The sequence below is a fragment of the Mus pahari genome, chromosome 4 (assembly GCF_900095145.1).
Source record: "Mus pahari chromosome 4, PAHARI_EIJ_v1.1, whole genome shotgun sequence".
NCBI lineage: Eukaryota > Metazoa > Chordata > Mammalia > Rodentia > Muridae > Mus > Mus pahari.
In genome coordinates this window covers 123450550-123463679 of record NC_034593.1, presented here as the reverse complement: position 1 = coordinate 123463679, position 13130 = coordinate 123450550, and the positions used below count along the sequence as shown (strand labels likewise).

Below are 13130 nucleotides of genomic sequence, written 5' to 3'. Positions count from 1 at the left end.
ACACACACACACACACACACACACATCTATCTGTCTATATCACCTATCTATCTATATCATATATCTATATCATCTATCATCTATCTGTGTCATCTATCTTCTATCAACTATCTATATTGTCTATCATCTATCTATATCATCTATCTAGCTATCATCTATCATCCAGCTATAATCTATCATCTATTTATGTGTCATCTATCTATCACCTATCTATATCATCTATCTAGCTATCATCTATCATCTAGCTATAATCTATCTAGCAATCATCTATATACATCATCTATCTATTATCTATCATCTATCTATCTGTGTCATCAATCTATCAATCTATCATCTATCATTTAGCTAACTATCATCTATCTATCTATTGTCTATCTATCATCTATCATCTACCTATCATCTATCTATCATGTATCTATCATCTATTATCTAACCAAGCTACACGTGGCACAAAGCACTGTCTAGAAGATGAGAACGCTGCTGCCGCGTGGTCGCTTTTAAAACATCCACCAGGAAACTCACTTAAACATTGGACCACTTCCTCTCTGGCCCTGTCAGAGCAGTACACAAGTGACAGCCAGCGCACAGCAAGTGTCTGCCATGCCAGGTACTGTCAGCCATCAGTGTCTTCTATCCCATTGATCTATCTATCTATCCATCTATCTATTATCTATCAGCTATCTCTCTATCATCTATTTATCATCTCACTTGCTTGCTTGCTCTCTCACTCTTTCATGCTCTCTCACACTCTCACTCTTGCAACAAGTGTTCCTCTGTAGCCTAGACTGGTCTTGAACACATGGGCTCCTCCTATCTCAGGCTAGGATTACAGGCCTAAACCTCCTCATCCAGTTTTAGAAATACTTTTGAATCCCAGTAACTTTGTTCTACTGAAGTTGGTTCCTGAAACCGCGGGCCTTGGACAATACTGAGCCAATATTGTCCTAGGTACTTTATGAGTGTTGTCATTTAATCCTGGTGACAACACTGTGAGAAAGGAGCTATATTGGATGAGGAAACTGAGGTAAAAGGGGTCAAAGCATGTTTCCAGAATGGCCAGAAAATCATGGAGTTGAACTGCGATGTCTGTGCTTTTATTGGTCTGTATTGCTAGTAATTGATAGTATATTAAAAACTTCATTGCATTTATTTTCAAATGTGAAGTATAGGGCTGGCAAGATGGCTCAGTGGGTAAGAGCACTGACTGATTTTCCGAAGGTCCTGAGTTCAAATCCCAGCAACCATATGGTGGCTCACAACTATCTGTAATGGGATCTGACACCCTCTTCTGTTGCATCTGAAGTCAGCTACAGTGTACTTATGTTTAATAATAAATAAATCTTTGGGCCGGAACAAGCAGGGACTGAGCAAGCCGAGTTGACCGGAGCAAGCAGAGGTCCTAAAAATTCAATTCCCAACAACCACATGAAGGCTCACAACGACCTGTACAGCTACAGTGTACTCACATACATTAAATAAATAAATAAATCTTTCAAGTATAAAGTATCACGATGTAAAGGTCTTATAGAAATATAAACACACTCTAGCAAACATTTGTAATTCCCGTGTCCTCTTCCATATACAAATGTTAAAGGTTAGTAACGCCATGCTTTAAGGGTTCAGCTAGAAGCACGGTAGTTTCTTTCCTACGCCTTCTATCACAAGTGCAGACAAACTGACAAGTTTTAAAACAACAGGACAGGCAAAAGGTGATGGCGACTGACTCATCTAGTCAGCCAAATAGTAAATAAATAACCTGGTATGTACATCATGCGATTTAAAATCAAGAAATGGTTGCATATTGACATATAAAATGACATTTATGACATGAAGGTAGACATCTAGGGCCCTGTTTCTCAACCTATGGGTCGCGCCTCCCTTGTGGGTCCGTATATAGGATATTCTGTCAGGTATTTCCGTTACGATTCATAACAGTAGCAAGCAAACTCACGAAGTAGCAATGAAATAATTTTATGGCTGGGGTCACAACAACACGGGGAACTGGATTAAAGTGTCACAGTATTGGGAAAGGTGAGGACCATTGCTCTTACCAGAACAAAGAAGACTTTGAGGGAAAAAGAGGGAGAGGGGGAGGGGAGGGAGGCTTGGGGTAAATACGGTCAACGCATTATTGTGTATTTGCATGAACATTTCATATGTAACAGAACACAATGTTTGATGAATCTATACAATAAAAATTATATGAATAAATAAAAATAGTACTAAGGGCAGTCTTGATCCCACAAGCAGAAGCGCATTGCACACAGTCTGTATGAGTTCCTGATACTCTTATCTAAAAACTTGCTAAATCTTATTTTATCAGGGGGGTTCTCACAACTTAATTAAGAGTGATACAGGAGAAAAGGGTGTGTGAGAGCTCTATCTCCCGCTGCCTCTCAGACTCCCCTATGGAATGAGAAAGCGGCTTCCGGGTACCTTCGGAAAGACTGGGCTTTGCGGGGTGCTTCGGCAGATCCTCGCAGGGATGGAAGTTCAACTGCTGTAAGATCGCGGGGCAGATGGCAGAGAAGTTCGAGCTGGTGATCTGGGTGACATTTGAGAAACCATGAAGAGAAAAGATGTCGTCTGCTGACAAGCACTGAAACAGAGCAAACAGAGGCACGCGGTAGTCATGCCGTCAGTCAGCACTCATGAGGGAACACTAAACCTTAGACTACAGTCTAGAGAAACACGCCGTATTCGGTCCAGGCACGCAGCGCTTTGTCTGAACCAGAACTCACTACAGAAATGAAAGGACCAGTCCGTTCCTCTTTAAATCCAGAAACAAACAAAATAGCAAAAGAATTACTCAATCAACTGCCTACATAACATAAACAAAATAAGATATAAAAAATGGCTTAGACGTTGAGAAAGACTTCAAAAAATAATAATAAGAGCTGGGCTGTGGCTATAACTCCAGGTAGGGGAAAGGTGCCTAGCATACACGAAGTCTGGCTACCCAAGTACCATAAAACACAAAATGAGTACAAATGGCACAGAGGTACTATTTGAACACAGGGCTCTGAGACGATTTTTTTTTATTATTATTATCTCAATTTACCTTTTTAGCTCTTTAAATAGATATTTTGTGGGTGCTATCAGAGTAGCTTTCCAGCATTCTTTGTCGATGGCTACTTGGTTCCTTACAGTTTCATAGTTTAAAAATATATCCATCAATATGGCAATAAAAGTTCTAATACGTAAAAATTGTTTCAAGTAATATCTTAGCACAAACTATTATTTACTAAATTACTCTAAATGCTGGTGGTTAGGGTTTCTATATTATAAAGAGTTTTGTGGATAGTGCTGGGCCACTTAGAAATTCATTAACTTTTTAATGAGGCAAAGAATCTGCATTAGAAAAAGAAATCTCTGCAAAAAAAAAAAAAATTTTAAAGGGTCATTTACCCTCAAGTGCATTTTCACTGTAAAATGGATGAAACATTAATAAATCAATGTCACACAAATTAGAAACTGAGAAATACCCATTCCCTCAAACAGAAGCCTGTCTTTAATAAAAATCAACTGACAGATGATGTTTTTGTCTATTTCATCAATACTCTAACCCCACTAAAATCTTAGTTTTGTACCATAAACTGAACTGTGTTCCTCAAAATTCATGTCAAACCCTAATCCACAGTGTGGTGATATATGGAGGTCGTCTATGTAAATAATTAGTGTTACAGGAAGGACCCTGGTCCATTCAGATGAAGGGACAGTAGAGAGGACACAGTCAGGAGCCCATCTATGAGCCACCAAACAACCCTCACCAGAAAGTCATGTCCTAGCCCTATGATCTTGGACTTTCAGTCTCTAGAACTATGAAAAAAAAAAATAATTTCTACCTTAATGGTACAGCCTATCACCATAGCGGCCTGTTCTCAATAATACACCATAGATAGCATTGAGCTGAGAATGTAATGGTCGATTTGGGGTCTGGAGAGATGGCTCCGCAGTCAGGAGCCGTCTGTGCTCTTGCAGAGGACCTTGGTTTCTAGCGCCCACGTGGGGCTCCTCACAGCCACCTGTAACCCCTGCTCCAGCGCATCTGAAACCCTGTCCTAGAAGCAGTGGGAACCTCATACTCACGGTGTACTTCTAGACAAGCAAGGCGCACACAGACGCACAGAAATTAAAAACAATATTTTAAATTAATGTATTTTACCACAAAGCACCTCAATACCTCTTACAATAAAAAATGAAATTAAAAATTCTAAACATTAATGCAGGAAACCCATGCTTTTGTCGAGGAATATATGAAAAGACATCAAATATATCAGACTGCATGCAATTGTCAAAGACTAAGATGGCAATTACTTTACAGAAAATGCATGCTCAGATTTTTTTTTCTCTTTTTGAAAGATTTTTTTTCTTCCCTTTAATTTTTGAGATTTTAATATTATATTTCCCATCCCTGTATCCCTCTAAATCCTCCCACAAACTCTTCCTTGCTCTCTTTCAAAGACCTAGTCTCTCTTTTCATATAGATGTGGGGGGTGTATGGTAATATATTATATATGGTAAGTATATAATATTTAAGAATATAATAAGTATGTATAAGCTATGCCTTGTTCACTGCACCCTCTCCTCTGGTGTGTGGTAACAGCTGTGGACATCAAACAACCAACACTGCTCTTCTACTAAGTCATCTCTATCGCTGAAAGTACAGGACACTAGCCCAATAGACTAAGAAAATAGCTGGCTGGCCAATCAGGGAAAGATAAGAAAGTACAGCTCACTCATAACCAGGCGGTTGCCTGACCCAACAGGTAGAGAGAACACTTGGATCAATTCTGATTCCAGGAACTAACAGATATGCTAGCACAAAGACAGAATGGTACCAGTTCCCAGCAAGGAAGTCTTAACCTGCATGGACTTCAGGTTCCTCCAACTAAAAGCATGGGGGAAAAGAAAAATACCCTATAAATAATGTTCAAAGACGTCTCAGAATTCAAGGCCTAAGTCATTCAAAATGTGATGACTCTAAAGGGATTCTTCTTAGATCCAAATTGTAGATCGGAATGTCAACTGGCTAAGGCATAGTCAGTATTTCTCAGTGAAGTAGTAGTTTAAATGCCATGGCTTTTAAAGATGTCCACTGTGTGTTATTAAAAATTCTCCTGTGGACAATGAATATAGAATGGATGAGACAACTTAGAATCGTCATGATCAGACAGTTCTATATAGAATTTTTAGCTAGGTGGTCAGAAATCACAGTACTTGACAGTAGCAACTGCCCAATAAGCACCCAGATGAAGAAAGGTGGCAAAAGGTTGCCTTTTTTTTTTTTTTTTTTTTTTTAAGAGGATGAGAACAGACTGTATCAAGACAGAATTGATGCAGGCCTGATAGGCTTAAAATCTAAAATTACTTATCCACTAAGAAGTGGGATGCAAATAATTTTGGACAACAGCCTGTTTTCATCTTGATTTACTAAATTAAACCCAACACTAAAGAAGGCAATGTGTATGAAAAGGGCAGAGCCTCCACCACAAGAGCCTAGTGCCTATGTGGAGAGGGCTCAAAACCGGTTGGACCAGTGACTACTGAGGAAGTCTGACCCCTCTAGGGCACATCCCTGAACCTTCTGGGAATTCCTGGGTCATAAAGGGTCCTGGGAAAGTAACTCAAGAGTGATAAACCAACCAGTATCACATTGAGAAGATTCACCGCACTGCCCCCAGACTGTCGCGGTTATCCACCAACAGCTCTGCTTTTTACTGCTTTAAATGATATTCCTGTTCTCTCGAGTCCCTCCCAGACTTTGCAATGCCTTCTAAGTGCTGTGCCCCTGGGGACTGCCTAGTGTGCATACACCCTGACTGACATCTCCTGACATCGGAGGCTGCTATTTGCTCCCCTCAACCACAGTACACTGATCTGGAGCAGGGATGTACACAGATACCAAAGGAAGCTACTCATATCGGTAAAGGGGGCTTAGATCACATTACACACGAAGCCCCCAAATGATACTCGAAACTGTTCCAGCCGACAGGCTCACGCATTCCGGCTTCTGGGGTGGCTGCTCTTTTCTCATCAGAGCTCAACTCTCCTTGCTTCATCTCCAGCAGCCATTAAGGCATTGAAGGAGAAGGTGAGAGAAAGATCACAAGCTCCTCCCCCTTGCGTTTTTCTACAAATAAAATCTGTATAGTAAAGTATTGCTATAATGATTTGTCTTCTTACAATGAATCCAAGGGGTCTGGCAAGACTTGAAGCACTAGGTTTCCGATACTCACGAAGACTCTTGGCTGAATTTTCATCTGAGCTTGGGCCTCAGCCTTGACGCTCCTTGTTACAGGGCCAGCATCTCCAGGCTCTCACAAAGACCTTGCAGTTATTTAGAAAGAATCTTCCTAATCGCTGACTACTTTCAAATCAAACTCTCCATCTCCAACTCTTAGTACCTGTCACATTGGCCTGCCTTTGGGGTGAATTCTGTCCTTTAATCAAAATACTTCCTATCTTGGTGTTTCCTCTTGGTAAAGTTCTACCCACAGGTGCTTCCCACCCCAGATCCTTGGCTGCGGTTCCAAGCTGTTTGGAGAGACTCCAGTTCTATGCTTTCCCCTATAGTGGGTAGTTTTGAATGGACTTCACTGGCCACTGATTACAGTGGGCATGTCAGGAGGATGTTTTCAGGCAAGAAGAGTATTTGAATCAATGATCTCAGTAAAGATGAGAAAACATTAACTAATTTATGGAAGGCTTGAGCAGAGTAAAGCGCAGATAAATGTATGCAGACTTCTACCTCACTGCTTGGAGACCATATTCTTTTCTCTGGACCTCAGTATGGAATTTACACCATCAAATCCCAGGCTCTCGGGTCTTTACACTCAATTACAATCGTGAGATCTCTAGTTTGCAGATGGTAGATCTGGGAACTTATCTTCCTAATGGTCTCCTTCCCCACCTCCTTCTCCCTCTCCCCCTCCCCCTCCCCTCCCTCTTCCCCCTCTCCCTCTCCCCTTCCCCCCCCTTTTAATCCCTCCAGCCATACTCTATTTATCTCTCAAAGGATATAAGAAGGTATGGATTAATAAAGATCTGGCCACCTTTTGATCCTACTGATTTCATTTTCTCTGGAGAACCCTGGTCAGTGCACCTGACTGCAATGTACAGGTCAACAGCATGGCTGTCATGCTTGATCACTGTTAAAGAAAACCACAGTTTGACAGCACTCAGAGTGGTCAAAAGAGATTCTTATACTGTTATAACTGTGGTTTTCCTTGACCGTGATAGCCACGTCATTATAGTATACATTGCATTGATTGTTTCCTTCTTTATACAAATATTTACTGAAACCTAAAAGTCTGACAAGAATATTGATGAGAGAAGTGGAATGTAGAAGAAGCTAGAAGCAGGGAAGAAATAGAACAGAAACAATAGACCATGGCATTCTATTAAGAGACCTCAACAATCATGGTGGTGTGGACATACAGCAAGAACAGTAAAAACAGAGTGAAAATGATAAAGTTCCTAAGAGATATGATAAAGAACTAGGAAATCGTATGAGAGGGAGAAGTTGTATGCAGAAGAAATCATAAGAAACAACTGAGACTAAAACTCCAGGCAAATGGAAAGCGGATGTTGATCCTGGTAGGACATTTGGCAGCAGGGTGGCCAGTGCATTTCAGGCATCTGAATTCGTAATGCCTGCAGGACACCAGATGGTGATGAGTGACAAGCTCTCTGGAGAAGCACAGAAGCCAGAGATAAGACTGTGTCTGTCTTCTGTGGAACAGCGATAGTGGGGTGGGTGGGAGGGGGATGGTCAGGAGAAAGCATGCTTTGGAAGGAAGCACGTGCCTGGGGAATGCAGAGCACACTTGTAGAAAAGCAGGAAAGAGACCCAGAAATGGTGACAACTATGTGTCATCGCAGCATTCAAGAAGCCAAGGCACCGAATCATGAGATGGTTGAAGACCAGCCTGGGCTAAGGGGCTGAGACTGTCTCAAAACAAAACAAACGAAACACAACACAACAGGTGAGAATACGGTGGAGGTGGAGAGTGGTTGCCTAACCTCTGAAGCTTTCGGATTAATCCCTGGCACTACCCCCCCCACCTCCACCCCCTACCCCCCACCCCCCACCCCTGCTTCATAGCACCAACAAAGCTAGAAAGAGAGAGAGAATGAAAGAAATAATGCTAAAGAGGCAAAATGTAAGAAAACATGAACTCTAGCAAGAGTGCCCTTTCCCTGCCTGGGTTACACTCTTCTTTGCTCAATATAGAACACCTCACCATCATGCCTGTGCCCTTCCAGGTGACACATGACTTAGACCTAGACATCCAGACCTAGAAAAAGATTTTTAAACTGTCATGATTGTGGGTGTGGCTATGTCTGAAGTTCATATCCCCTTGGCTCTGCTTATCTGGATGGATGAATTCTCTTCTTAGCTGAAGGGAAGTTACTGGTGGGTTTTTTTTTTTCTTTTCTTCATCAAACAAGAGTTCCGATTGATAGGAAAAGGTCACTCATTGGTTTGTATTTGTTTGAGACAGTCTCGTTGATCACTGTAGCTCAGGTTAGCCTTAGAATTCACTAGAAAGTCCTGAGCACCTTAAGTGCTAGGATTACAGGCATAAGTCACAGTGCCTGGCTGCTACCTGTGGTGACATATACAAGCTCTCTCAGTCTTCAAAGCTTGCCCAATTCTTCCTTTGGCCTGGACTTGGCTGTCTCGACAAATAGCACCCACTGAATTAGACAATAAGACCATCTGCCTTATGCCTCTGCTGCCAACCTCTTCAAAGCAAACCAGAAGCAAATGTTACCCCATCCAAAGTCACCCCAGAGACTACTTCAGATTATGTCGTGGATTGGAACTCTGAGAAACACATCCCCAACAAGGACTCTGATACACAGCCTGTTTTCCTGTGTGGGTGACTCGTTACACAGGCTGTGTTCTCTCTGTACTGGTAGAGGAAGGGAGAGGGACTCAATACTTGCCAATTTTCTGATCACAATTAGAAAGAAGTACCAAGGTCAGTTCATTTTCCTTTAATATAAAGTAACTCAGAAATACAAAAATCTATCACAAATCCTTAACAAAAGTGCCGGAGGAGGGACAAGGACTCGAGTCCAAGATGGAAAGAATCCTTAATGTCTTATTAGTGTCTTCTGTACCCTTGCCTGCTACACCACTGCCTGCCATAGCCATTGGTTTACAGCAAAAATGCAGCTTCTTCTAGAATCTGTCGTGTGTATAGATAGCAGTGACCCGAGAGTAGGAAGCCATCTTTCCCATAACACCATGTGAGGCACAGTCTCCTGTTGTAGGCAGGCTGCCACCGGGAACCAACTGCATGCAAACCTGCCGGCGACTTTCTGGGCCTCTGTCCCTTGTGAGGCCTTCCTACTTCCTCTCTGCTTTCATTTCATGTATTCATTAACCAAATAGGTTGTTTACCCTTTCTTCACACAGGTGCAGAGGCTGGGGAAGGGGTTATGGCTTCCATCACTGGCTTGTCCCTCAGCACAGGAAACAAGATGTAAAACAGGTAAACATGATAAAGGCGAGCAAGCACAAGGTACCGTGAGATAAAAGCTTTCTGTCAAGGAAAACTCAACCACAACTTACCGATAAGCAAGTTTTCTAGACAATAATTATCATAGGCATTCTGAGACACAAAAGCTATAGCACATTAATTACTAATAACAGAAAAATGTGGATGAAGAAATGCCAAACCATGCGTGGCCCTGGTGGGGACAGAGTGACATGGCTCCTGACCCTGAGACAGGTCTCTAGTGTGAACCTCCAGGAGATGCTGAGCCAGGTGTGGCCCTGGTGGGGACAGAGTGAGTTGGTGACATGATTCTTACCCCTGAGACAGGGCCCTGGTGTGAGCCTCCACGAGTGTCAATGGCTACTATGGGCATAAGGCTTGTTTGTATAATAATGCACATATTTCACATTCCTCTGAGAGATGTCTTCTTTTTTAACATTAGTCTCCAGGAAAATCTGACAACATGGGTCCAGGAGGTGAAGGTGTGTGTGGCTATGTCTCAGCAAAATAGTAAAGGCTGGGACCTTCAGGACAGCCCTTAAGGCTATGGGAAAGACCTATAAATACATGAGTTCAAAATATATATAATTTCTCAACTATGTAAAACATAAGAGTGCAATATGAACTATGGGGGCTTCATAAATCTAAAGGAACAAAGGCAGCTACACTCTGAGCCAGACTGTCAGAAAGATGCAAAGGCAGGCAGATTCCTGAGTTCAAGGTCAGCGTGCATGCTTGCAGTCTCTTAAAAATCAAAGGACTGCGGTCACAGGATGCTGATTCAAAATATAATCGAAAGGAAACCTGGAATAAATAACTGAATTGATATGTAAATAAAAACCTGGGCTCTGCAGGAGACGAGCTAGCAGAAAGATAGCAGTTCTTTAGAAATTCTCTCTAGTGAGAACTGAGCTCTCTAGAAATCTCTGGAGAGCAACAGCTCTTCAAGAATTTTTTCTTACCAGGATTTCTCACTTGGTCGGAAGATCCAGTAATTTTTTTATAGCAGCTTTTCTGACTAAACCCAGACAGCATTTAGAACTTTTACCTGCAGAGAGAGCTGTCTCAACCAGACCGTTTTTAGATGAGAGAGAGAGAGAGAGAGAGAGAGAGAGAGAGAGAGAGAGAGAGAGAGACAGTTCAGCAGAACCTGGGCTGGCAGTTTGAACCTATGATTTGACTTGACTTTGAGTCGTTCTTTTTGCCACTCCCAGACACCCCTTCTCTCAGAACCCCTCTCCAATGCCAAGGCTGGTCCTTGACAAAGAAATAACATCTTGGGGATATAAATTGTCCAAGATTAGTTCATAGGAGGTGAAGAGAAGATTCAAGTCTCATGTTTTCCCATTACTCAGCCATCAGAGATTAACTGCAATGTCTTCTTCATTAAACACGGAGAATAACTCAAATATTAAAAAGAAAATCCACAGGATCCTGCAGGGAACTGTATTTTATTGGGCCTACTGATTTTTAGGGTCATAAAGGTAAATTACTCTTTAAACTACTTAGGATCCTTGTGAGGGGACGGGGGAGGTGGCGGAAGATCACTTAAATGCAATTCTATCATGTCTCCCCTCTGTCCCCATCTTTCAAATGGGAAAACTGGGGTCCACAAAGGTTTCATTCAAGAGACAGAAACTAACAACCGACCCCAGTGTCTCAAACACAGGCTCAGACACCTAACACAGCTGGGGAGAGCCCGGCGTGGCCACGTGATTTCAGCAAAGAATGTGGACCATCCGGATGCAGACTCCCTACAGCTGTTTAGTTCCGGGACTCTCTCCCAAAGCAGAGCTGGCCTGTCAGTGCACCTGAACAGCCGCTGCATACATAAGGTACACAACGCATGCTGTGAGACCAGGACAATGGATTACATTAGAGAAGGGAAAGGTAAAGACTGAAAATGCTTCTCTGATGGGAAAGCAACTTCCTATATCCCACGAGCTCGTGTTACTATAATACTAATACTAATAGGACTCTGACAATGCCCGGCGCGTAGCAGTTCCTGGTAGACAGGTGACAAAACAAATAAATATAAATAAAATAAGAATAAAATAAAAACAGGGATGAATAAAATGGAAAGGAGTGATGAGCTCTTTGCTGCTGTGTAACCAAAAGTACAACAGTAACTGAAATAAAACAGGTACAGACATCTCTGAGACAGCAGATTAGTGGGCACCTGGCTTAGATCCCACCCATTTAAAGGGCAGCTTTGAAAGTAATTATCGGGAGGTCTCTTCTAACCTGAAAGACAAGTGAACCTTTCACTGATTTGTCTCTTTAAGGGTCACTGACAGGTGTCACGGGTCTGGTGGCTTGCAGGCATAACACAACAGGAACATTCGAAGCAGGAGTGGACGAGGAAACGGCAGATTTGTCCGCTGTGATGATGGGATTACCTAACTCTGTCACCAGACACCTCGGTGTCCCTCCCTTTACTGCCTCTCCAGCTACGCTCTCTACCAGCGTCTCCCAAGTCTGCCATCGTAAGTGCCTCTTCAGAGTTGATGCAATCTTTCTTGGCTTGATTTTTGGACACATTCTTAACACCATAAAAGAGAAGGTTTGAGCAAAAAACACTCCAGACAAATAATCCTTTAGGAGGCCGGACTAGGGATAACAAGTGTTCTCTTATATCAATGCTTCCATTTTTATCCCACGCCTTCTTACTTAAGGATGAATGGTGCACATGTATTCAGAAACACACGCAAATACACACACACACACACACACACACACAAATACACACACATACGAACATGCAGATACACACATACACCACTCACAGTCACACATACACACATGCTAAAACATACTGAAATGCACATACACATACATCAAATCACACACAGACATGTCGCCACGTACAAATATGCTTACATAAGTACATACATGTATGCATGTACGCATACACACATACATTCTTCCAAGCCTTTCTGAAGAGCATATGAAAAGTTCTCCTCTAAAATACATTAATTTCAAGACAAAAATGTCTAATGAATTAGATACTATTAGGAAAAAATCCTTATGAAGCAGTATGTGGAAATAGCATCGCTATTACAAAGCAGGTAAAGTATAATTTACAGACAAAGACACCCCCCCCCAATATGTTGATGATGTTCCTATCTAGGTGCTAAAATTATGAGTGATTTTTTTTTCCTTTCTGCTTATCTAGCTTTCCCAATTAAAAAAAAAATGTACTTGTGTTTCTATGGGGATCCATCCCATAAAACCACTAAAACCAGACGCTATGGCAGATGCCAACAAAGGCTTGCTGACAGGAGACTGATATAGCTATCTCCTGAGAAGTTCTGCCAGTGCCTCCCATATACAGAAGTGGATGCTCACAGCCATCCATTGGATGGAGCACAGGGTCCCCACAGAAGAAGCTAGAGAAAGTACCCAAGGAGCTGAAGGGATTTGCAGCCCTATAGGAGGAACAACAGTATGAACTAACCAGCACCCCCAGAGCTCCTTGGGACCAAACCACCAACCAAAGAAAACACATGGTGGGACTCATGGCGGGACTCATGGTGGGACTCATGGTGGGACTCATGGTGGGACTCATGGTGGGACTCATGGCGGGACTCATGGTGGGACTCATGGTGGGACTCATGG

At 42.3% G+C, this 13130-nt stretch overlaps 1 protein-coding gene across 2 annotated transcripts in view; it reads right to left on the bottom strand.

Moving 5' to 3' along the window:
• Positions 1-13130, bottom strand: part of Slc39a8 (solute carrier family 39 member 8) — a 68808-nt gene that overhangs the window by 38668 nt on the left and 17010 nt on the right. For both annotated transcript variants that reach the window (XM_021196198.1, XM_021196199.1), the window contains one exon: positions 2437-2599. In XM_021196198.1, the coding sequence (XP_021051857.1) occupies positions 2437-2599 (163 nt within the window). The remainder of the gene's footprint in view (positions 1-2436; positions 2600-13130) is intronic.